This window comes from Equus quagga, chromosome 14 (assembly GCF_021613505.1).
Source record: "Equus quagga isolate Etosha38 chromosome 14, UCLA_HA_Equagga_1.0, whole genome shotgun sequence".
NCBI lineage: Eukaryota > Metazoa > Chordata > Mammalia > Perissodactyla > Equidae > Equus > Equus quagga.
The window spans coordinates 24,871,283-24,896,444 of NC_060280.1; the positions used below are offsets into that span (position 1 = coordinate 24,871,283).

At 37.6% G+C, this 25,162-nt stretch overlaps 1 protein-coding gene across 1 annotated transcript; it reads left to right on the forward strand.

Moving 5' to 3' along the window:
• Positions 1-20,475: 20,475 nt before the first annotated feature.
• Positions 20,476-21,426, forward strand: LOC124225476 (olfactory receptor 52A1-like). Its single transcript, XM_046638157.1, has one exon. The coding sequence runs from the start codon at positions 20,476-20,478 to the stop codon at positions 21,424-21,426; it is 951 nt and encodes a 316-aa protein (XP_046494113.1).
• The last annotated feature ends 3,736 nt before the right edge of the window (positions 21,427-25,162 follow it).

The window sequence follows — 25,162 nt, forward strand, 5'->3', positions numbered from 1 at the left end:
CTGTGTGTCTGCTTTTGTGCCAGTACCATGATGTTTTGGTTACTATGGCTTTGTAGTATATTTTGAAATCAGGGAATGTGATACCTCCAGCTTTGTTCTTTTTTCTCAGGAATCCTTTGGCTATTCGGGTTCTTTTGTTGTTCCATATAAATTTTAGGGTTCTTTGTTCTATTTCTGTGAAAAATGTTGTTGGAACTTTGATAGGGATTGTGTTGAATCCATAGATTGCTTTAGGAAGTATGGACATTTTAATGATGCTAATTCTTCCAATCCAAGAGCAGGGAATATCTTTCCATTTCTTTGTGTCTTCTTCGATTTCTTTCAACAATGTTTTATAGTTTTCGGTGTACAGATCTTTCATCTCTTTGGCTAAGTTTATTCCTAGGTATTTTATTCTGTTTGTTGCAATTGCATTCTTAATTTCTCTTTCTGCTACTTCTTTGTTAGTGTATAGAAAAGCAACCGAGTTTTGTACGTTGATTTTGTATCCCGCGACTTGACTGTATTCCTTTATTGTTTCTAAAAGTTTTTTAGTGGATTCCTTAGATTTTTCTAGATATAAACTCATGTCCTCTGCAAAGGGTGACAGTTTCACTTCTTCTCTTCCAATATGAATCTCTTTTTCTTGCCTGATTGCTCTGGCTAGAACTTCCATACTACGTTAAATAAGAGTGGTGACAGTGGGCATCCTTGTCTGGTCCCAGTTGTTAGAGGGATAGCTTTCAGTTTTTCTCCATTGGGAATTACATTTGCTGTGGGTTTGTCATATACGGCCTTTATTATGTTGAGGTATTTTCCCTCTAACCTGGTTTCAGTTTCAGGATAGTGTTGGCTTCGTAGAGTGAATTAGGAAGCTTCCCCTCCTCTTAAATTTTTTGGAAGAGTTTGAGAAGGATAGGTATTAAGCCTTCTTTGAAAGGTTTGTTGAATTCACCAGGGAAGCCATCCGGTCCTGGACTTTTATTTTGGGGGAGGTTTTTGATTGACATTTTGATCTCCTTAATGATGATTGGTCTATTCAAATTCTCTACTTCTTCTTGGTCCAGTTTTGGAAGGTTGTATGCTTCTAAGAATTTATCCATTTCTTCCAGATTATCCAATTTGTTGGCATATAGCTTTTCATAGTATTCTCTTATTATCTTTTGTATTTCTGAGGTGTCTGTTGTAATCTCTCCTCTTTCATTTCTGATTTTAGTTATTTGAGCCTTCTTTCTTTTTGTCTTGGTGAGTCTAGCTAAGGGTTTGTCAATTTTGTTTATCTTTTCAAAGAACCAGCTCTTGGTTTCATTAATTTTTTCTATTGCTTCTTTAGTCTCTATTTGATTTATTTCTGCTCTGATTTTTATTATTTCCTTCCTTCTGCTGATTTTGGGCTTTGTTTGTTCTTTTTTTCCCAGTACTTTTAGACGTGCTTTTAGATTGTCTATTTGGGGCTTTTCTTCTTTGTTGAGATAGGCCTGAATTGCTATAAACTTCCCTCTTAGAACCGCTTTTGCTGTATCCCACAGATTTTGGCATGCCATATTTCATTTTCATTTGTCTCCAGGAATTTTTTGATGTCTCCTTTGATTTCTTCATTGACCCAATTGTTGTTCAGCAGCATTTTGTTTAATCTCCACATTTTTGTGGCTTTTCTGGTTTCCTTCCTATAGTTGATTTCTAGTTTCATAACTTTGTGGTCAGAAAAGATGCATGGCATCATTTCGATCTTCTTAAATTTATTGAGACTTGTTTTGTGGCCTAATATGTGATCAATCGTGTAGAACATTCCTTGTGCATTTGAAAAGAATGTGTATTCTGTGGTTTCTGGTTGGAATGTTCTCTATATGTCTACTAAGTCCACCTGGTCTAATGTGTCCTTTAAGGCCAGTATTTCCTTATTGATCTTCTCTTTGGATGATCTATCCATTGGTGTAAGTGGAGTGTTAAGGTCCCCTACTATTATTGTGTTACTGTCTATTTCTCTTTTTATGTCTGTTAATAATTGCTTTATATATTTAGGTGCTCCTATGCTGGGTGCATAGATATTTACAAATGTTATATTTTCTTGTTGGATTGTTTCCTTTATCATGATGTAGTGCCCCGCTTTGTCTCTTGTTACAGTTTTTGTTTTACAGTCTATTTTGTGTGATATAAGTATTGCTACCCCTGCTTTCTTTTCTTTGCCATTTGCATGGAATATCTTTTCCATCCTTTCACTTTCAGTTTGTGAGTGTATGTAGGTCTGAAGTGTGTCTCTTGTATGCAGCATATACATGGATCTTGTTTTTTTATTCAATGAGCCACCCTATGGCATTTGATTGGAGCATTTTTTCCATTGATGTTTAAAGCTGCTATTGATAAGTATGTATTTATTGCCATTTGTTACTTTTTTTCTGGGTGTTTTCTTATAGTTCTTCTCTATTCCTTTCTTTTTCTCTTGCTCTCTTCCCTTGTGGTTTGATGGCTATCTTTAGTAATACGTTTGATTTCTTTTGTCTTACTTTTTTTCTTTCTTGTTATATGTTTCTGGTATGTGGTCATCATGAGGATCCTATTTAATATCCTATGTATATAACAGTCTATATCGACTTGATAGATTCTCTAGCTTGACCTCTTTCTAAAAGCTCTACTTTTTCACTCCCCTCCTCCCACACTTTATATTTTTCAAATCCTATATAGTCTCTTATTTAGTGTGTGTCTATCCATTACCCTCCTATCATTGAAATAGGTGGTTTTAGTACATTTGTCTTTTAACCTTCACATCATCTTCACAGGTAGTTAATCTGCTACCTTTACTATACTTTTACCTTTACAAGTGACTTTATTGCCTGGTTTTTGTGGTTGTTGTTTTGTTTTGTTGATAATTTTTTTATCTCTATTTGTGGTCATTGCTTTCCCACTTAAATAAGTCCCTTCAGCATTTGTTGCAGAACTGGTTTCTTGGTGATAAACTCCTTTAATTTTTGCTTGTCTGGGAAGCTCTTTATCTCTCTTTCCATTCTGAATGACAACCTTGATGGATAGAGTATGCTTGGCTGTAGGTTTTTTCCTTTTAGCACTTTAAATACATCGGGTCATTCTCTTCTCACCTGTAGGGTCTCAGCTGAGAAGTCCACTGATAGCCTGATAGGCTTCCCTTTGTATTTCACTTGTAGCCTTTCTCTTGCTGCTTTTAGGATTCTCTCTTTATCTTTAATTTTGGGCATTTTAATTATAATGTGTCTTGGTGTGGGCCTCTTTGGGCTTATCTTGTTTGGAGCTCTCTGTGCTTGGATGTCTGTTTCCTTCCTCAGGGTAGGAAAATTTTCATCCATTATTTCTTCAAATAAGTTTTCTGCCCCTTTGTCTCTCCTCCTTCTGGGACACCTATAATCTGAATGTTAGCACTCTTGATATTGTCCCAGATTTCCCTTACACTGTTCTCATTCTGTCTAATTCTTTTTTCTATTCTGCTTGGGTGATTTCCGCTAGCCTTTTGTCTAGCTCGCCGATCCATTCTTCTGCATCCTCTACTATGCTATTGAGTCCCTCTAGTGAATTTTTCATTTCCAGTATTGTATTCTTCATTTTTGATTGGGTTTTTTTTATACCTTCCAGTTCTTTGCTGATGAGCTCACTGTGTTTATCTAGTCTTCTCCCCATATCTGTAAGCATCCTCATGATACTTTGTTTGAACTCTTTGTCAAGTAGGTCACTTGTTTCTGTTTCATTTAGTCTTTTTTCTGGGGTTTTGTCCTGTTCCCTTGCTTGGAAAGTATTCCTTTGTCTCCTCATTATGCCTCTTTCTCTGTGCTTATTTCTATTTATTAGGTGAGTTGGTTATGTCTCCTGCTCTTGGAGGAGTGGCCCTATGCAAGAGATGCCTTATAAGGCCCAGTAGTGTGCTTCCCTCTCGTCACCAGTCCAGAAGATCCAGCAGTGACCCTTTTCTGGGCTACTTGTGTCCTGCTCTGGCAGGTTTGCTCTTAATGCTGGAACCCAGGGAGTCTATTCTTTCCTTCCCTGCCCAGCTGTTTGTAAATCCGATTTGGGTAGCTGCAGCACCATTGGCTACAAAGTCTATCAATCAGCACACTCCTCTTGCAGTTTTCCTCTTAATTGGGTTGGTACCCAGTGTAGCTGGTTGCTAGGCTCAGGGGCTTACAGTTGCAATAGGCCTAAGACCTTCAAGGCTGTTGTCAGTTCTCTTAGGAGTGCAACTGAGTGGGGCTGGCCCTAAGCACTCAATTATTTCAGGCTTTGGAAGGTTGGGCTGATCCTTTTTATGGCTATTTGTTTTTGTTTTGTTTTGTTTAGTTTTCTTTAGGAAGATTAGCCCTGAGCTAACTTCTGCCAGTCCTCCTCTTTTTGCTGAGGAAGACTGGCCCTGAGCTAACATCATGCCCATCTTCCTCTACTTTATATGTGGGATGCCTACCACAGCATGGCGTGCCAAGCAGTGCCATGTCAGCATCCAGGATCTGAACCAGTGAACCCCGGGGCCACAAAGAAGCAGAAGGTGCGAACTTAACTGCTGCGCCACCAGGCCAGATTTGTGAAGCACAGATCTTCTGCCACGGATAAGCCTCGCCTCCCACAGGACCACACACACTGTCAACACAGTCCTGCTGTATGCAAGCTTCTCAACCCCCTGGAGCGTACCCCAATGCTGCACTGCAGAAGCTCCCACCTCTCCACCAATGCCCCCCACAGTTCACCAGGTCCTCACACAGTTCCTGCCCCACAGAGGCAGACACCCTTGCCTGCCTGTAGAGGATCAAGGCACCCAGTCAATGCAGGCTGAAAAGTAGCCTGAGGGCTTGCTGTTAGGTGGGGCCAGTCCCTAGGGAATTTTTCCTGCCCTGGCTGAACTGGATTTAATCTGTGGTCTAGGGGGCATTGATGTGGGGTTGGTGAGCGGAGGAGTCAAAAAAAAGATTTCTTGGACTCTCAAGGTCTGGCAGTAGCGTGCTTTCATTCAGAGAATAGCGTGGAATAGCATGGGGACAGGACCCATGGGCAGCAAGAGCTGCTGCCATGGGGACAGGACCCATGGGCAGGAAGAGCTGTTGCAAACGTGGGTTGAGAGTAGGGCTAAATTTAAGGCATAGGTATGTGAGTTATCTCTTAACAAGACAAAGGAAAGAATATGCAAAAAAAGTTGTTAAAATGGTATCATTGCAGGTGGGGTCTGGTTATTGAGTGGTCCTATAATTTTTAGATAAGAATCAAACCTCTCACAACTAGAAGGACCTGCAACTAAGATATACAATTGTGTACAGGGGGAGTTTGGGGAGATAAAGCAGAAAAAAAACGAATCAAACCGGATTAAGTAAATGGCTGAAGCCACCACCTTAAATGTTATTTTTACCTAAAGACAAAGGAGGATGTTGGGGGTGGAGGGGGAGTCAATCATGGGAGATTACCACACAAGTACAGTAAACAAGATGCAGATTTAAGTCTTTGCCTTTGGCATTGATTAAGAGTTTCTAGAGATAAGGTCATCTCCCCTTCTTCCTGTTACAGAGGGGGAGACACATTTACAGATGCATATTTCCTTTACAATGTAAATGTCTCTTAACAAAGGCTGAGTAAATTCTACTCCTCAGGGCCTCCTTCCCTTCTGCAGTTTTCACAAGTAACCAGTCTAAAATAATCCTCATCAGGCATGGCAGACCCCTGGGCTAACAGGCCAAGGGATGAACCTCAATGGTGCCCACCGGGGTCTGTGTCAGCATTCCTGGACCAGGTCAGAACAATGGCCCCCACCAACATCTCAGTCTCTGGAGAGGTCCCTCCACTTACCAAGATGCCCCCAGAGTGCACCAGGTGATTCTCGTTTCACCAAAGGACTGTCAGCCTTCTCTCTGGTGATTTTAGGTTGCTGCAATGAGTGAGTTTGTGCGTGGGCCCTTTAAGACCTGGGCCTTTTTGGCTTTTGGCCAATAGCTTTTTTAGGGGTATCCTCGCTGCAGTCAATAGCCAGCAAAGCCAGACACTAAGACCCTTGTGTCATTTGGGCTGAATCTGAAGTATGCTTATAGCAGTATCATCCCCCGCTCTGGACCTCACTCCTCCAGGGAGGGCTTCGTACCTTAGGGCGTCTCACACCTGGCCAGCTGAGAAGCTCCACTGTTCCCAAAGGTGGCTTTTTTCCTCTCCAGCAGAAATTTCTGCCTCTTGTGCCTTAGTCAGGACTGTCCTTTGTGGTGGTTCTTTCTATCCAGTTTTCAGTTTTCAATCTGGGGTAATTTTTCCAAAAATAGTTGTAACCTGGTTGTGTTTGTGGGAGGAGATGAGTTCAAAGTCTGCTTACATCACATCTTGATGAGACCCCCTCTTCAGACTGTTTTAAATATCAATATTTATTAAATATGATTAGATTTATTATCAAGAGTGGTTGTTCTTATGTAACATAATTCTCTTTAGGAATGAAACTAAAATACCATCAAAGTTAATTACTTAAAGTTCTTGCCAGGGTCCAGCTACCTTTTATGTAAAGGGCCAAACAAATAGCTTATAATATGGGGGCAAAGAGGCAACTCAAGAATATTATATGGGTATTTATATGAAAAAATAGAGAAAATATTTCCACAAGGTTTTTGATGAAGTTAAATATATGATAATAATATTAGTAACAATAATCATAATTGTGAAGTTGTTCTATGATACAGGTCGACTAATTAGAAAATTGGAATTCGTTTTTTCCTTGGGGATAACATTCTGCTTAAGTGGAGATGAAAGTCAGTTTTTCTCTATCATCAAATTGGTTGCAAAAGTTCACGTGTAAAAACCATTCTTAGCTAGGGGGATGTAGAAAAATGAACAGCAAGTCAGCTTAGGGTGATCCACTATAATTTTCAGCTTATTTGGAGAAGTTTGAAATATGTCTAACAATTACTTTTTCTGGCAGTCATCCTGAAAATATGTGGAAATATAAAATCACTTGGAGAAAATGTGAAACTAAAATGTATTCGCACCATCTTCAATTGTCAAAATTCCATAAAAAATCTCGTCTAGAGTCCAGATTGTTTAATCATTGTGGTCTTCAAATTACCAGGACCGGTTTCAAACTGAGACTTACAGATGGAAATGAGGTCACTGTAAGCAGAAGAGGATAACCAGGAGTTTCTATGATCCGTCACACTTGGACCGGGTCAATGATAGGATAAATTCTGCAACATAACATTTCTTAAGAAAGAACTTTATTTTGTAAAGGGTAATTTTAATGATTTCTAGAAATTTCAAAATTAACCTTCAAAGAGATTGTATCAATTTCAACAACTAATAGCACTTGTTTTTCTGAATTCTCAGAAACAGTGCTTATTATTGGCATTTTTACCTTTGATAGTCCAGTAGGCAAAAGATGATTCTCCTTATAATTAGTATTTAACAGAGTGAAATAACTTTACTGAATTTTTTTTTCCATTTGTATATCCCTTCTGTGAAGTACTTTATTGTTTCCTTTGATCATTTTTCTATTTTGTCCTTCTTGAGTTTAAAATCTGAGGAATTCCTTTTGTCCTTTCATTTTTTCCTTCTTGAGTTTAAGATCTGATGAATAAATATTGAATCAATACTTTCAAGGGCTTTATTCCACAGGAATTCACAAGAGATCTTGAATAGGTCATGGGTATTTCCTGGTAGTAGTGATTTCACCCAAAGGAAGAGGTATTAATGATGGTGAGTTTTGACCATCAGGGACAGGAGATGACTTTTCTCACTCTTGGTGTTGGCTTTCAGATGAAGGAACAATAACGCATTGTTCCTTCTGATTTTTGGCAGACTCTTATCTAAAGCTTCCATTTAGGAAGAATATTTGCAACAGTTGGCACATCTCTACCCTTCTGCTTGGTAGAAAACTGCCCATAAGCTGCAGGCCTTTTGTGCCGACTGTCTGGGAGAAGTCTCTACTCCAGCGTGGGAATGCTGTCCCAACATCTGTGTTACCCTCTTTTAATGTGAAAAAAAGCTTGATTTGGGAGTTAATTACCACATCTGTTTTACTTTCAACTAAGCTGTATATTCACATTTAAAAAGTATTAAAAATATAGATATTTTGTCTCCCATTTATCATTTCAATGTACAAGTTTTAATTGTTCAGAACCTGCATTAAGATTCTCCAGAGACAGAACCAACAGGTTGTATGTATACAATTCTTTCTCTCTCTCTATTTTTTTCTAAATTTCTAAAACACACTACAGAAAAATCCAGAGTAATAGTTGACATAATAACTAGGCACCAATGCCCAGCCAAGTTGACATGAAATTAAGCATCACAAAAGCCAAGGATGAAAGCAGGTAAATATTTTTCAGGCCCCCACAGAGATGATGTGATGGTTAGTTTCCTGTGTCAATTTGATTGGGCCCGAGGGTGCCCTGATATTTGTTCAAACATTATTCTTGGTGTTTCTGTAAGGGTATTTTTAGATGAGATTAACATTTAAATTGGTAGACTAAGTAAAAAAGAGAGCCTCCATATGTAGTGGGCATTATCTAATCAGTTGAAGACTTTAAGGGAAGTAAACAGCTGACCCTCCTCCAGTAAGTGAGAAATCTTCCTGCTGCCTGAGGCCTTTGAATTGGAATATTGACTTTTTTCTATCTTTGTACTTGGATTGAAACATTGGTTCTACCTGTGTCTTGAGTTTGCTGGCCTTCAGAATGGAACTACACCATCAGCCATTCCTTGTTCTTAGGCTTCAAACTCAGACTGGACCTAAACCATTAGCTCTCCTGGCTCTCCTGCTTCCTGACTCATACTGCAGACCTTGGGAGTTGCCAACCTTCATAATTCTGTGAGCCAATTCCATTTAACTGATCTCTTTTTCTCTCTCTGTATATACGTCCTATTTGTTCTGTCACTCTGAAGAATCTTGACTAATACAATGATTTTCATAAAAGATCTTAATTCAAGAAGTCAGCACTGAAATTAAAAGTTATGATGTGGTTCTGACAAATACCTTTGCCCATATTCCATGATTTCATACCCTTTAGGTGATAACTCTCAATTGAATAGAGTAGTAGAGTAGGGAATAGTGATATTGTCTCCTGTGGGCAAAGCCTAAGGCTACACCCACACAATGCCAATTTTCAAACTTTATTTGTAGTGGATACAACTTTTTAACCTGAAAGATTTAAGAAGGATATCAAAAAAGTTAATGTCATTGATTAATAAGTGATATTAGCAAGGTTTTGAGACATCAGGTCCATATAAATATTGTTTTGTAAATCCATATACTGGAAAAAAATAACTTGGGAAAAAAATAATTTGCCATAGACATAAAACCATGATACATTTAGGATACTTTCATGTACATAATAAAATAAGGGATTTGAAAACATTCTCTACTGAGAATTACAAAACATTGTTGAGAGAAGTAGACAAGACATAAAGAAAAGGTGAACTATACCGTGTTCATTGATTGAAAATCTGAAAATTGTTAAGATGCCAATTCCTCTTGAATTTATCTAAAGATTCAAACAAGTCCTGAGTGGAATCCTATCAAAATTTGTGACAAGAACTGAGAACCTCACCCTACATTTTATGTGGAAATTCAAAGGACTAGATCCAAAGGGGTCTTAAAGAATTAATTTTGAGGGCCAGCCTGGTGGCACAGCAGTTAAGTTCATGCGCTCAGCTTCCACGGCCCAGGGTTTACCCTTTTGGATCCCAGGTGCACACATATGCACCACTTGGCAAGCCATGCTGTGGCAGGCGTCCCATATATAAAGTAGAGGAAGATGGGCACGGATGTTAGCTCAGGGCCAGTCTTCCTCAGCAAAAAGAGGAGGATTGGTAGCTGATGTTAGCTCAGGGCAAATCTTCCTCAAAAGAAAAAATAAAGAGTTGGACTCTTTCTGTTTTTGATTTTAACAACTGTAAAGGAATATGGCAGAGGAGGTTTCTGTTAGGGAGCAAGTAACGTTATATTCCTCAGTGAGGTGGTCACATATTTATGTCTACCTTATGAAAATTAGTTAAACTGTATGACGTGATTTTGTATGTATGTTAGACATCAACAAAAAGTTTTAAATTTTACGTAAATAACGGCTTAGAAAAAAACAAAAAAAGAAAGAAGGAAAAGAAATACTGAAGAGCTGTTGCGGATTAAAGGATTCTGAAGAGACATGATTCTTAAATGAACTACATGATCCTGGATTGGATGCTGGGCAATAAAATATGTAGCTAAAGAATTCATTCTTTGGACTATTGTCTAACTTTGAATATGGAGTGTAGATTAGATTGTAGCATTATTTCAATGCTAAGTGTTCTGATTCTATTTATAATATGACAGATATGCAATAGAATATATTTTTATTGGTAAATACACATGGAAATATTTAAGACTAACAGTTCCATGTCTTCAGCTTACTCATGAACAGTTTAGAGAAAAATTATCCACCTACCTGTCTATCGAATGATAAAGCAAAATGGGGAAAATAGAATATTTACCATTTGGAAAACTGAGCCAATGTTATAAATGGGTTTCTTGAACTACTCACAAAATTCTGTGCATTTAAATTTATATCCATATAGAAAGTGTTTTTAAAGCACTTTTATTGAGAATAATACTTTTGAAATATTTCTTGAAAATATCCTAAACTAAGAAAAGGATACAATTATTCACTCACTTGATCAATTCAAATGTGGAACCATTTGTTTCTGATTGGCCAAGCCCATACACTATCTCAGTCACCAAGTCCTAGTGATTTTCTCCAATAATTCTCAAATATGATCTCTCTTCTCTATTAGTTAATACTTATTCCCACTATCAATTGTTCTTCAGAATTTATGAGAAATAAAATATATTTTCCATCTTGCATTTATTAGTATTTCTTATATATGGCCTACCTCAGGGTGTTACAAAAGTTAGCATTCTAAATTCAAACATAGTATCTCAGTATATTTATGTGCTATTTGTTTTCAGAATGCTTTAAGTTTCTTGCTTTTCTACAAAAAATAAGCTGCTTGATGCATTTATATACTGTTCATTCTATTATGTATGCAAACACGTGAACTTTTTGCTTGTCTAACTGCTGTTCAGATTTTAGAATTTGTTAGGCATGTCCTGTAATTAAGGAACTTTGGGTATTTCCCTTGTTATTTCTACATCCCTCTTAAAAGCTTTCATAGCAGGTGTCACATTACCTCCCATTTTCCTTTATGTAACTATTTCCTCCACATAGATTACATGTTTAATTTAGCTGTATGCTCATGACCTACACAGTACACAACGTATTGTAAGGATAAATATATATGGAATGAAGGAATGAGGACCTAAATACATATGAAAATTTTTGCTAAAATTTGTATAATAAGCATTAATTCTGACAAACTGATTATTTAAATACTTTCTAAATTAGAAGGACATAGGGAAAAAGAGATGTTCCAAGCTTGAATAACTTAATTACATAATATTTTCACATTCCCAGAAATTATTTCACATGCCCTGGTAGCAATAGCTTGATATCCTAATTTTAGTCCAAATCAACAATAATTAAAATCATAAATGTATTTGACAAAGCTCTATACAGTGTACCATACTAAATGATATACATATATTAACATTATTTAATCCACAAAACAAATATATGAAGCCATTATCAGCATTTTCTACATGGGTGCAAATACGGAAATGAAAACAGAAGTCAACTATCATGCCCAAATCACAGAGTAAATCAGTGGCAGAATCTGGATTCAAAACAAGAGAATACAGTTGAAAAGCGAATTCTTTAATCAACCATATTATGAGTGGTCCCATAACCTAAAAATTCAAATACAACTCAAAACTGGAATCTGAAGACTATCAGGTAATTATATAAACCAATTCTTCTTTGAGATTTATAAGAATAGAATTTTCTCACCTCTGTCTCCTCCAATTCTAGTCACATAATGGTCACATCTAAATGTTTCTTCAAGAAGATCTTTATAACATTGGTCTCCACTTGACACCACACCAGCTCCTAAGAGATTGTCTTCTACTTAACCCCCTCACCATCAGAAATATCCCGTCAGTCAAAACATATTGATTATGGTTATGATAAAAAATTATTTAAAACATCAACTAAATTTTATTGATTATGTTTTATGACATATCACTCATTTTAAGCTTAGTTCCTTGATGGGATGGGCTGAATCCACTCTTAGGATCTCACTCAAACTCTGCCTCATCTCATCATTGTGGTTGTACTCGGTACTTTAAGCTTGTTTATGCTGCGGTAGCAAACAGCCCTCAAGGGACCAGCCCCGTGCTTGAGTGGTTAAGTTCTCGTGCTCTGCTGCAGGCGGCCCAGGGTTTTGTCAGTTCGAATCCTGGGCACGGACATGGCACCACTCATGGAGCCATGCTGAGGTGGTGTCCCACATACCACAACTAGAAGGACCCACAACTAAGAATACACAACTATGTACCTGGGGACTTTGGGGAGAAAAAGGAAAAAAAATAAAATCTTTAAAGAAATAGCCCTCAAATCTCAGTGGATTAAAACATAAAAGTTCTCTCTGTCATGTTACATTTACAATGTGGGTTGAGGGTGGACAGTGGAGTTATGCTCCATACAAGTATCACAGAGAGAAGTTGACAGAGCTTCTCACCATTTCCATATGAAGCTCTTCGATTAGACACTGCATGTGAATACGAAGAATAAATATCAGAATTTTAGTATTTCCACCTAAGTGACACATGACTTCTGCGCACATTCACTTATGCAAAAGAAGATAAAAAGCCAAAAATTTATAAACGTAATGAACAGATTGGAAGAAAAGCACCCCAAGAAATACTGATACGCAGGAGCAATGTGTCACACGGGTTTTCAGTCAGTCAGCTGTCTTGTCACCAGAATACAGTCTGACTAGGTCGAATTCTGAATAGGATGTGCCATTTCAAACTATCAGTCTTGTTATCTCTGTTTTATCTCAGACTTGGTCAGTATTATTCTTCCTATGAAACTGCAAGCATGACAATTAAATACTCCCAGTATCTTATTTATTGATTCGTCTATGCATGAGTGCAAGTACTCCATCAGTTTCTAACAGGAAAATATGAAATACTGTGGGGCCATTAGGTGGCGCAGTGGTTAAGTTCATGTGCTCCACTGTCTTGGTGGCCCGGGGTTTGCTGGTTCAGATCCCAGGTGCAGACCTATGCACTGCCTATCAAACCATGCTGTGGAAGGCATCCCACATATAAGGCAGAGGAAGATGGGCATAGGTGTTAGCCCAGGGCCAGTCTTCCTCAACAAAAAGAGGAGGATTTTTGGCAGATGTTAGCTCAGGGATAATCTTCCTCAAAAAAAAAAAAAATAGAAAGAAATACTATGTCCAAAATCATTGGACTTGACTGCAACAGGAGATGCTATCAGTGGCACAGAGAGAAAATGATGCCAAAATTATATTTATCATCCATCCAAAACTGAAAAGCCAAGAGGAAAAAAAAATACTTATCTGGCTAGAAATATTACAAAAATGAAACAGACTAGATATTAAACCATAGAGAATACTGAAGACTGAAGCAAAGTGAAGAGACTTTTCTCTATGTGAAAAAGGTAGGAACTATGCAGTTCTAGCCAATTTTTATCTTTTAGGAATCAAATCCAATATTACTGTATTTTCAAAAGAAGCCTATTTCCAAAATATTCAGTTATTGTGAACAAGACTGTTTTGATTGTTTGGGTAAAAATCTTGTGTAGGCTAACATTATTTCTCTTGGGTAAATATTAGGAGTGGAACTGCTGAGTTACATGCTATGAGTAAGGTTAACTTTTAAAGTTAATTTTAAAAGCGTTTTTTTTCCTGAGGAAGATTCACCTTATGCTATCTGTTGACATTCTTCCTCTTTTTGCTTGAGGAAGATTCTCTCTTAGCCAACATCTGTGCTAAACTTCTCTATTTTGTATGTGAGTCACCGCCACAGCATGCCCACAGACAAGTGGAATAGGTCCACACCCAGGAACTGAACCCGGGCCCCCAAAGCAGAGTGCACTGAACTCAACCACTAGCCCATGGGGCCTGCCCACAGTTTTAAAGTTTGAAGTTTTGATTTTCAAATTTCAAGCTTCTGGAGCCAGCCCTGTGGCCGAGTTGTTATGTTCGCATGCCCCACTTTGACGACCCAGGGTTTCACAGGTTGAGATCTCAGGTGTGGACATGGCATCACTCATCAGGCTATGTTGAGGCGGCATCCCACATAACACAACCAGAGGCACTCAGAACTAGAATATACAAATATGTACTAGGGGAGAAGAAGAAGAAGAAAAAAAAAAGAAGATGAGCAACAGATGTTAGCTCAGGTACCAATCTTAAAAAAAAAGAACTGTAAAAAAGAAAATTCAAACTGCTTTCTAAAATGTCTGTTCAATTTTTCATTCCTATCAGCCTATATGAGAGTACTACATGTTCCTCATTATCACTAATAAATGGCAATCTCAGTTATTTAAATTTCGTCTGTTGTACTTGCTGTGTAGTTACGTCTCATTGTGATTTTAATTTGCACTCTTTCATGACTAAAGATGGTGAGACTGTTTTCATGTCCTTATGCCCCCGTTGTATCTCTTTTTGTGTATAGGTGAAGTGACTTCAAATCTTTTGCATATTGTTTTAGAATTTTCCTCAGTTTTCTAAATATACTAAGTATTTCTGACTCTATATATGTGTTTTAGTTAATTTTTCTAGTGCGTGGTTTTTCAGTTTGACATGATATGCAAAATTTTAGCGTCGTGTTCTCTTCCATGCTGCTGATATTTTCTCATGCTATGGAAAAGATTTGATGGTTGACAAAATAAAAATTTTAGAAATAAATTAAATTTGCCTTTTTCATTTCTGTAAATGTTTTTATATATTGTGGGTATGAATAAAAGACTAAATATATATTTTGCAAATATTTTCTCTCAGTATGTTGCTTTAATTTAATCGCCTTATTAGCATCTTTGAAGAACAATTTTTTTTTAGTTTAACTGAGTCTAATTTATGAATTTACTTTTCTTGGTTTATGCTTTTTGGTCCTTTCTGAGAAATCTTTGCCTAAGACAAGTTTACAAAAATATGTTACGTCTTCTAGTAACTTTATAATTTTGCATCTTACATTTAGGTTTATAATCCAATTCAAGTTAATTCTTCTTTAGGAACAACACTTGCTTTCTTTTAAATGTGTATCTAGTGGTTTTAGCCTTATTTGTGGAAAAGACTATCTTTCTCCATTGAATTACCTTGATATTGCTCTTGAGAATCAATTGGTTTTATGTATGGTTTTATATGGTTTCTTGACTTTATGCTCCCTGTGATTTGTCAGTGAATGCAGCAATCATTGACATGTGATTCTCTTAATGTGAGTTACTTCATGACTGTAACCTTGTTAAAATAGGAGATGGAGAGAAAATAGTTCTAATTGATTTTACTTTGTAAAGACTTACTTTGCAAGATTGACCTATGCTTCACAAGGAATACATATCTATGTTTTCAGTAAACAAATTAAAATTGATGGCCCATTACTTTGAAAAATATTCAGTAACCTAATGAAAAAAAGAACAGAAACAAAGAAAATACATAGGTATTGATCTACTGAGGAGGTATTTCCAAATATTATAGGAAAATGGAAAAAAAAAAAAACATTGTTTACCCATCTAGGAGCTAAATAAGTGATCAGATAGTTTACTAGACAGAATTACAAGCAAATCAATATAGTTTGAGGGTGAAAAAGATTCAGGATAGAAATTTTAGGAGCACTAAAATTTAAATACAATCAGAAGAGAAGAAGAGAATGGCACCAAACTGGTAAACTAGTCTAAATTGTTGGTGACGCAAGAATAGGCTGAAGATTATCTCAGAGGACAGTCTGACCTCTGAATCAATTCCTTTTAATATGAATCAGTACTATTGTTTCACTAACCTTCAAGAGGAAATTCTGGAAAGACTATTTAGGGTCTCTCATTTTTTCATCCTTATCTCTTATTCTCCTGACTCCATTGTGAATGCACTTTTCCATCTCAATGAATGCATTTTTCCTAAAATTACCAAGGTCTCAACATTATATCCAGCACTTCTTAAGGTTAGCTACAAGAAAGTCTAGAAATCAGGTGGAACATGTCAAGGAGAATGTTACCAAGGACATAACTCTTTCTTAGAATTTATCATTTGTTCTCATGATAAAAGATATACTAACTCATCTCCCCAAATTTCTAAATATTTGCCTGCACATATATACATCTTATCATTTTTTGTCTTTCCATCAAGAGGGCATGGTAAAATTTATTCACATATATTAGGTATATAACAACTGTTTCTGAAAGAAGAGAAGAAGAAGAGAAAGAAAATTATAAATAGAGGGATGGAGAAAAATTATTCAAGTGAGCAATAACCTACTCAGAATTCCCTATGCTAGGATTCAGAAACATCCATCCTAATAGATCATTCAGAGAATATTACTGAATTTACAAATATAGTTACAATTGTTACTGTTCAAGAGAGGAGTCATCTGCCTGCCACAAGACATGCCAATAGTCAAGAAATAAGGTGGTAGGAGAAAAGGACATTTTAATACAGCTTGTTAGCAAAGGAGAAGATGGCTGACTAATGTCCAAAATAACCATCTTAAGTGGGGGCACAGAGTCTTGAAGCAGTTATATAGGCCAGTGGTTATAGGGGAAGGGAGTTAGGAATGTTGACCCTCTGGTGTTACAGACTGGGAGTTGCCACATCAGATCTTTCAGTTCTCATGGATATCAGAATAGAATCTCTGTCCAGAGGCCATCACATTCTTAGATAACTCAAAAGAACAAAGTTATCATCTTATCGCAGCTGAGACAGGCCATAAAATCTACAGAGCCTGAAAATCCCCCAGAGACAGACCCTTACTTATCTATGCAAACTAAAGCAAAAATTCAAAGGGGCTGGTGAGTTAGGGTTGGTTAGTCAGAAGTCATTCAAAGTTACAATATGGTTTCTTTTCTACAACATGGCTTCTCTTATGTCAACCTTGTGTTGAGTTGGTATCATAATGAAATTAAAAAACTGAAGAATGAGTCCACAAGAAAATAAGATGTAAATGTGTGCTAAAAGAGCAATTCTGAATACAGACTTTACTTTTCAGAAGTGTCTTAGTGAAAGGAAAGGACAAAAGTGTTACCACATCAGGTTCGTCTTTACCTGCCACCTGGAAAGCCAAGCACTAAGACAATGAGATGGCAGCAGGGAGAGGGTTTTAATCACAAGGAAGCCATGTGAGGGAGCAAGAGATTGAGTCTCAAGTCTGCTTCCCCAAAAATGGGGACTCAGGGATATTTATGGAGTAGGGGGTAAGGTGGTCTGAAATGTGGAGATAGATGACTGGAGGTGAAGAGAGGTGAGGAAATCAATGAACTCACAAGCATGGTCAGACTCCACACCTCTTCATAGGACATATGTTCACAAAATGGTGGTGTTAGCATGATCTGATGGTGGAGTTTTTAGCTTCTTGAGGTGAAAAGGTCATTTATTGGACATCTGCTCCAGCCCAGTTATAAGTTGTTGGCCTCAATCAGCCTGAAGTGGAAAAGGGATTCTAATTCCTGAAAAACAGCTCACATACCCATTTCCATGGTGATCCAGCCTCCAGGGAGATATTATCTATAGGAATCTAATGGGAGTCAAATAGCATATTGCCTAAACAGTTAACAATGGGTGAGTCAAGCAACTAAAAGGTATAATAAGTAATTGCAAAAAGGAGAAAAAACTTTAGTTCCTAGCTACTTAATCATCAATGGCCAACTGTTTGCCGGTTTCAGTAACTGCTTATCAGTTTCAAAAGGATGTTTATTTAAATAGAATTCATTGGCAAAGGAACATGTCTACATTTAAGAGGACTTTAGATTTTTTGCAAATGAGAACAGCAGAAAAGGAACTCAGCTCATAAAAGGAAAACTTGTGTATATTAACTTCTCTGCATTTAACCTGTGGAGAAAGAGAAAAAAGAGAAAGGAGGTTTCTGTAAGCTGTAGAAAAAATTTCAGAGATATAATGTGTGGATGAACCCACAAGGGCTTAATTAAAATCTTCTGAGTCCTCCCTGTTTTTAGCTACTGCCTACAAAATCTTTCTTTCCATGTTTATAACTCCTCCTTCTCCACACATTCTCCAGGGAACATTAAATTGGTGGCTATTAGATTTCTTCTCCAATCCAGGCTCAATAAACTGATCTGTGCCCCAGAATAATACAGATCTTGCTGTGAGATTTGTTGGAGGATGAATGCAAAAACATGATCTGAGACAACCTTACAGAAGAGGGAGAGTGTCTGTATTGTGGAGACAAAAGAAAAGCATGAAAGGCTGTGCCAGAGATGTCCATATATTGCAGATGGCTCCAGGACCAAGCGGATTAGGTTTCATGAATTGACTGGGTGCTGTCACAGAGGGTGCAGATAGAAGAAGAAGCATTGCAGAACAGAAAATGCAAAGGAATGAGACTGGAATCTCAGGAGGTGAGAAGAGGTTATGAGTGATAAGTAATGAGTGACAGTGTTATGAAGAAATGACAGTCCTCTTCAGATATCCTGTAAGAGCAGAACCAGTTCCCAAAACAAATTGGCAAGTAACTCTCATTACTACAAAGTTTACCCCCATAATGTTTCATTGCCACCTTTTCCAAAAATAATCAATCCTTCCCACCAGCCCTGTACTCATTATGTACTTCCACCTGCCATCCTACCTCTGTACCTGTGGGATAATGCTCACATGTCAGCTCCTTGCTCTTGAATAAGTCAGACACTGTGCTTATTATTAAAATAATGCCTATTCTAATTCTCTTTATCTCTCAAGAAGAAAATCTTTATCCCTATTAGCATAGGGATCTATGGATTGGGAATTCACAGAATTAAACATTTGGGAGCAAGCCTGTGGAGATCATGTGTTTGACTCACTGACTAGTCTATCCTACATATGTCAATTGATATAGCCTTCCTCTCATGAAACGACTCCTGCTGACCTGATTCTTTCACTCTAGGTTTAGTAGCATGCACCACAGCTGCTTCCTGGACTAATGGCATTTTGGGAGACATTCAATATGTTTACCTAATCATGAGCTAGCTTACACAAAGCAAATTTCTCGGAGAGTCCATGATATAGTGAAATAACCTAACTTTATTTTTCGCAAAATCACAAACGTTTCCTCTAATGTACAGCTCGAGAATTTCTTGCTTCTATATTTTAATTATTACAAAGTAATGATTTTGATCAGAGATCAGGTAAGACATAGAAGCCCAAGTTTTCAGAAAATTCAGTCATCAGTGAAGTGAGAGGTGATTAAATTTTCTTCAGTTACACTATAGCCCATTCCTGAATCATTTCTGGTATTCCAAGGTCTGTCCTTTGTCTTCTGTTTCTAGCTCTATTTTTGACTCCTTTTAAGGAATCTCTCCTTTCACCCTTATTTTCTATTAACTTCTTATGCCTCAGCTCACAAAGTGATTCAAGCGTCGCAGAGGACCTATATTTCATTAAGGGCTAATGAGCCTATGTGGGTCCAATCTCATTCTCACGGTAGCTCTAATTAGCTTAACCCCAAGAAACTAGCCTCTATTCTGGCTAAGTGACCGATGTGCCCATTTTCCTATATCCTGTAGTCATCACAAATGAATCCTGTTGCCCATAGGCATTGTTGCTGCAGATGTCCTCGGCTCCCAGAGATCCCTCCCTTCCTGATACTATAATGTGTATTAGAGAATTTCAGCTATTTTGTGCACAGAATAATTTTTAGGACTTCAGCTGTTAGAAATATAGGCAAAATAAAATACAGTTTTACTAGAACAGTAAAAAGTAGCAAGGAACTTTGACCCAGATCATCAAAAATACATGGATTTGAATGATCTTTTTTGAATATCTTCCTTCACATCCTTTTGAAAGGATATCCAGTCTAACACAGATATATAGATACATATAGATATTATGTATAGGTATTATGTTACACAGATCATATAGATATATAAATATTCTTGTGGGTATCGACTCTATCTCAATTCTCTCTCACAAGGAGTCTTTTAAAGTATATACTAGTCACATACTAAGAATTTGGCAGTCCAAAGAAGTGGTCTTGACTTGGAAACAATTAGCAATAATAGCATACAAGAGGAGTAGGTGGAATAGAGGATATGGCGTGATGCATCAAACCCTGATTAAAATGCAATTTCCAAGCAAAATAAATGTCTAATTATTTTGCCCACAGGCCCAGAATTGGGAGAACAGAGAGATCAGCAGTTAACTCCTTTACCCAGGTGATTTTGTTGGTTCTAACGTAGTTGACCTGCCATGCACATAACATCATATTGTGGCACAGTGCTTGTGGATGCTCTTCCTGAAAACAGTTATGCGTCTCTATGAATCTCTTTTCTCTTCAAGAATATGAATGAAATGTATGATACTCTTAGAGTTCTATCAAAATTAGACAGACTCGATATGATGACATTGGATAAAAACAGAAAGTAGAAGAGCAACAGTAGCACTGACTGTGTAACTTATTTTGTTTGCATCACGAGGCCCAAAGACACCATGTCCATGTCCAACACCACAGTTTCCATGCCTTCTGTGTTGAGATTAATAGGGATCCCAGGCCTAGAGGCTGTGCAACGCTGGATTGGGATCCCATTCTGTGCCATGTATCTCATTGCTATGATTGGAAATACCTTGCTTCTGATCACCATTATATCAGAGCGCAGGCTCCATGAGCCCATGTACATTTTCCTAGGCATGCTGGCAGTCATAGATATTGCACTTGGTACCAGCATTGTCCCCAAGATGCTCGGAATCTTCTGGTTTCATATTCAAGAGATTTATTTTGATTCCTGCTTGCTTCAAATGTGGCTCATCCACACATTTCAGGGCACGGAGTCAGGCATCCTGCTGGCCATGGCGCTGGACCGCTATGTGGCCATCTGTTATCCATTAAGACATGCTTCCATCTTCACTCACCAGCTAATCACCCAAATAGGGGCTGTAGTAACACTCAGGGCTGCCATTCTTGTAGCCCCATGCCTAGTACTTATAAAGTGTCGGTTCCAATTTTATCATACAACAGTCATCTCCCACTCCTACTGTGAGCACATGGCCATTGTGAAACTAGCTGCAGAAAATGTCCGTGTCAACAAAATCTATGGTTTGTTTGTGGCCTTCACCGTTGCAGGTTTCGACCTCACATTCATCACTTTGTCCTATATTCAGATATTTATCGCAGTTTTTCGTTTGCCCCAAAAGGAAGCTAGGTTGAAAGCTTTCAATACTTGCATTGCTCACATCTGTGTCTTCCTCCGGTTCTACCTCCTTGCCTTCTTCTCCTTCTTCACACACAGGTTTGGTTCTCATTTCCCCCCGTATATCCATATCCTCTTTTCTAACTTATACTTGCTGGTCCCTCCATTTCTCAATCCACTTGTCTATGGTGCAAAGACCAAGCAGATCCGTGTCCGTGTGGTAAAAATGTTCTGTTCACAAAATCCACCTTGATTAACATCTTCATGCCTTCCTCTTTGTGCAATAACAGTCTCAAAACTAAATAAAATAACAAAAATTACACATTATTTGAGATGCTTGAGTTTTCTACTTGTTTTGTGAAATTTGCCAGCATGTTAGATGGTTTTCAAATATCATAGCCCATGACAACTATCAGTCAATGGGGTCGTGGATCCTACCGTCGTCATAAGAATGAGAAACATAGAAAGAACAAAATCATGAACATATGTTGTTTGTTTACTCTTTTAAATTGTAGTCCCTGGTTGAGTTTCCTCCTCTAAGAATCCTTCTCTAGAAGGATTCATGAATTGCTATGTTTCTCCCACTATATTTAAATGCACCCAGGGAATATTGTTCTATGGTGCCCAGGTAGTCAATGAAATCGTCTTATTCATTGTGTTTCTTGATCATCCCAGTCACCTAAAAAAAATAAAATAAAATAAAAGCAGTGTATCTTAACCATGGTCTATCCAACAAAAAAACCACCAAAAAACAAAACACTAAAAATTCCTTAACAATCTAATGGTCCATTAAAGTTTAAAATTTTCAGCAAATTTCCAGGGTCATTTAGAGAGTGACAGGCACAAGAATCATGAGAATTCAAGTGTTCCATGTTATAGATCAATATTTTTTGGCTATGTCCAGTATTTACTTCTATATTCATTCATTAGGTTTTATCACAAACCTACAATATGAAAAAATATTATACGAGAGAAAAATGGCATAGAGATAAATTTGGAATACTGATTAAATTTCGTGAATTTTTAGCCTTATATTTTTTTTAAAGTTATGCTTTTTGGTGAGGAAGATTGGCCCTGAGCTACCATCTGTTGCCAACCTTCCTCCCTTCTTTTTTTTTTCTCCTCAACATCCCAGCACATAGTTGTATATCCTACTTGCAAGTCCTTCTTGATCTTCTGTGTGGGATGACACCACAGCGTGGCTTGATGAGCACGGTATAGATCCGCACCCAGGATGTGAACCAGCAAACCCCAGGTCACCAAAGCAAAGCACGTGAACCTGACCACTATGCCGCTTGGCTGGCCCCTTGGCCTTAAATTTCTGAGAAAGAGAGTCAAGAAAATAAGAGAGAAAGATAGTGGTATGCATAGATTCTGGGGTTAGCAAAGTGAATGGAGCATCTACTCTAACTGAAAGCAGCAGTCAGGAGAGTTATAACTGTTTAGTTTTCTATTTTAATTAGGAAGTCTGATTCTTGAGCTATGATGAATGAGTGTCCAAGCACATAAGGACCCACCCTGCCAGGTAGACGATGAAGGAGATTTAAACTAGACAATGTGGGTTAAGGTTCTACATAATAGGGTTTTTTTTTTTTCTTTCAATGTAAGGTACAATACGAAGACACAAGGAAAATATGAATGTCAAGAATGGCCATGGACACTGTGCAGAGTTGTTGAATATTACTCTGAAAGCTATAATGTGTCATTGGAGAGTCTTTCCCTTTCAGATGGGCATGTGTTGTTTGTGTGCATGTATGTCTATGTGTGTGTCTGTGTGTGTAGGTATCTATTTGGGCATGAGGCAAGATATATTCTCAGTGGATACAAAACAGGATATATTTAAACAAATCAAGGCTGTTATACTAATGAAGAGATGTGGGGTTTTCTCTAAGATTAATTACTTGAGAACTTGATAGTAGATTGCTCCTAAAATCCTCAACTCATAGATCATTTAAAAAAAATATGGAAAGTAAACATATGTGTGCAGATGTCCATACTTTGATTTATGACATTAAAATCGCTGGTCTAAGAAACATTGGATTGCATGTCACAGAGATGGTGGATATTCTGGCTGGTTTTATGTACTGGGCCTTATCTCATATCTAGAACTGCCAAGGACGATTATTGGTAACTCTGGATGATATTCTGGGGATCTTTTGAGACTCTTTTGAATATCAATATTTATTAGATATTATTAGATTGGATTACCAATAAGGGGTGTTGTTCTTGGATAACATAATTTTTTAGGAATAAAACTAAATAACATGAGAGGTAATTTCATAATGTCCTAGCTAGGGTTCAGCAAACTTTTATGTGAAGGACCAAGTAAATAGTTTATACTTTTTGTGCAAAGAAGCAATTCAAGAATATTATGGAGATATTTCTATAACACAAGAGAAAACATATTTCCACAAAAAATTGATGACATTCAATAATAATATTAATAATCATAACCACAATTGTGTAGTTTTTCTGTGATATGAGTCTACAAATTAGAAAAATGGCATTGGTTTTTTTCTTGGGGATAACATTATTCTTAGGTGGTCATAAAAGTCAAATTTTCCCTATCATCAGACCGATTCCTGTAAAAACCATTCTTAGCTAGCGGATTATATAAAAATAGGCAGCAGGTCAGCTTAGGGTGGTCACCTATAATTCTCAGCTTATTTGGAGAAGTTTGAAATAGGTCTAACAATTGCTCATTCTGGCAGTCATCCAGAAAATATGTGGGTGTATAAAACCAACATGGAGACAGAATATGAAATTAGGAAATATTTGCACCATCTTCAACTGCCAATAGCCCATAGAATATCTAGTCTAGAGTCTAGATATTTCAAGCATCATGGTCTTTAAATTATCAGAATCAGTTCTAAACCAACACTTACAGACAGAAAAGATAAAAAAGAGATCACTGTAAGTACAAGAGGAGAACCAGGAGTCTCCATTATCCCGGACACACCCCTATGTGAACAACTCTAATTCATCTGGATAGAAAAGCAGTATACCTCATTTCTCACAGTGAGAGAAAATACGGGCTTCTTTGACCAGGCTATTTGAGTTGAAGTCAGCCAATGGCCAAGAATGAGAGTAGTCAATACACATGAGAGGAGGGGGCCAATGCAGGTCAATTCTACCTGAATATCTGAGGATTGACCCTGAATAATAAATATCTATATTTGAATAAATTAACTCTAGTGTAGTGATAAAAATCATGGGACTAGGAGTCAAATGCCTGAGCTGTTAGTCCATCTCAAACCTGTATTAACTCTGTGAACTTATCAAAGGTGCAGAACTTTTTGAGCCTCTGCATAACCATACCTAAAATAGTGTCTCACGAGTAGCTATGAGAGTAATACATGATAACGCAAATGCAGGGCTTGCACTGATTTAGCCAGTTGTCATTAATTTTTACATTACATCCTAATAGCATTAGAATCCATGAATTATTTTATAGTCTTTAGAAGAAGGAGGAAGAGGAAAAGAAAAGGAGGAGGAAGGGACCACTTTTAAGGAAATACTTGACAGACTAACTTATGATGAGTAATTTTATCTTTTGGTGCACACACTACCCATCCGCTGGATGGCTTTCTTCTCCATTACTAGATTGTTGCCTAGTGTGATTTTTTTTCCAAACACCACACCATTTTTGGTGTAATTTGCCTTTTTTAATTAAAATGACATTACCATGTGACATTTATATAAGTTGTTTTGTCCATGGAAACCACTGAGACCAAATGGTTTTGAAATGTATATCTCCTTTTATGATGCTTGTATAAACAAGACAGTCACAATGACTAAGATCACAAAATTTCACATAAAAATAGGGGCTGGCCCCGTGGCCGAGTGGTTGAGTTCGCGCGCTCTGCTGCAGGCGGCCCAGTGTTTCGTTGGTTCGGATCCTGGGCGCGGACATGGCACTGCTCATCGGACCGCGCTGAGGCGGCGTCCCACATGCCACGGCTAGAAGGACCCACAACGAAGAATATACA

What these genes read in the sequence shown, in the direction of transcription:
- LOC124225476 (XM_046638157.1), top strand. Translation starts at nt 20,476, where the DNA reads ATGTCCATGTCCAACACCACAGTTTCCATGCCTTCTGTGTTGAGATTA.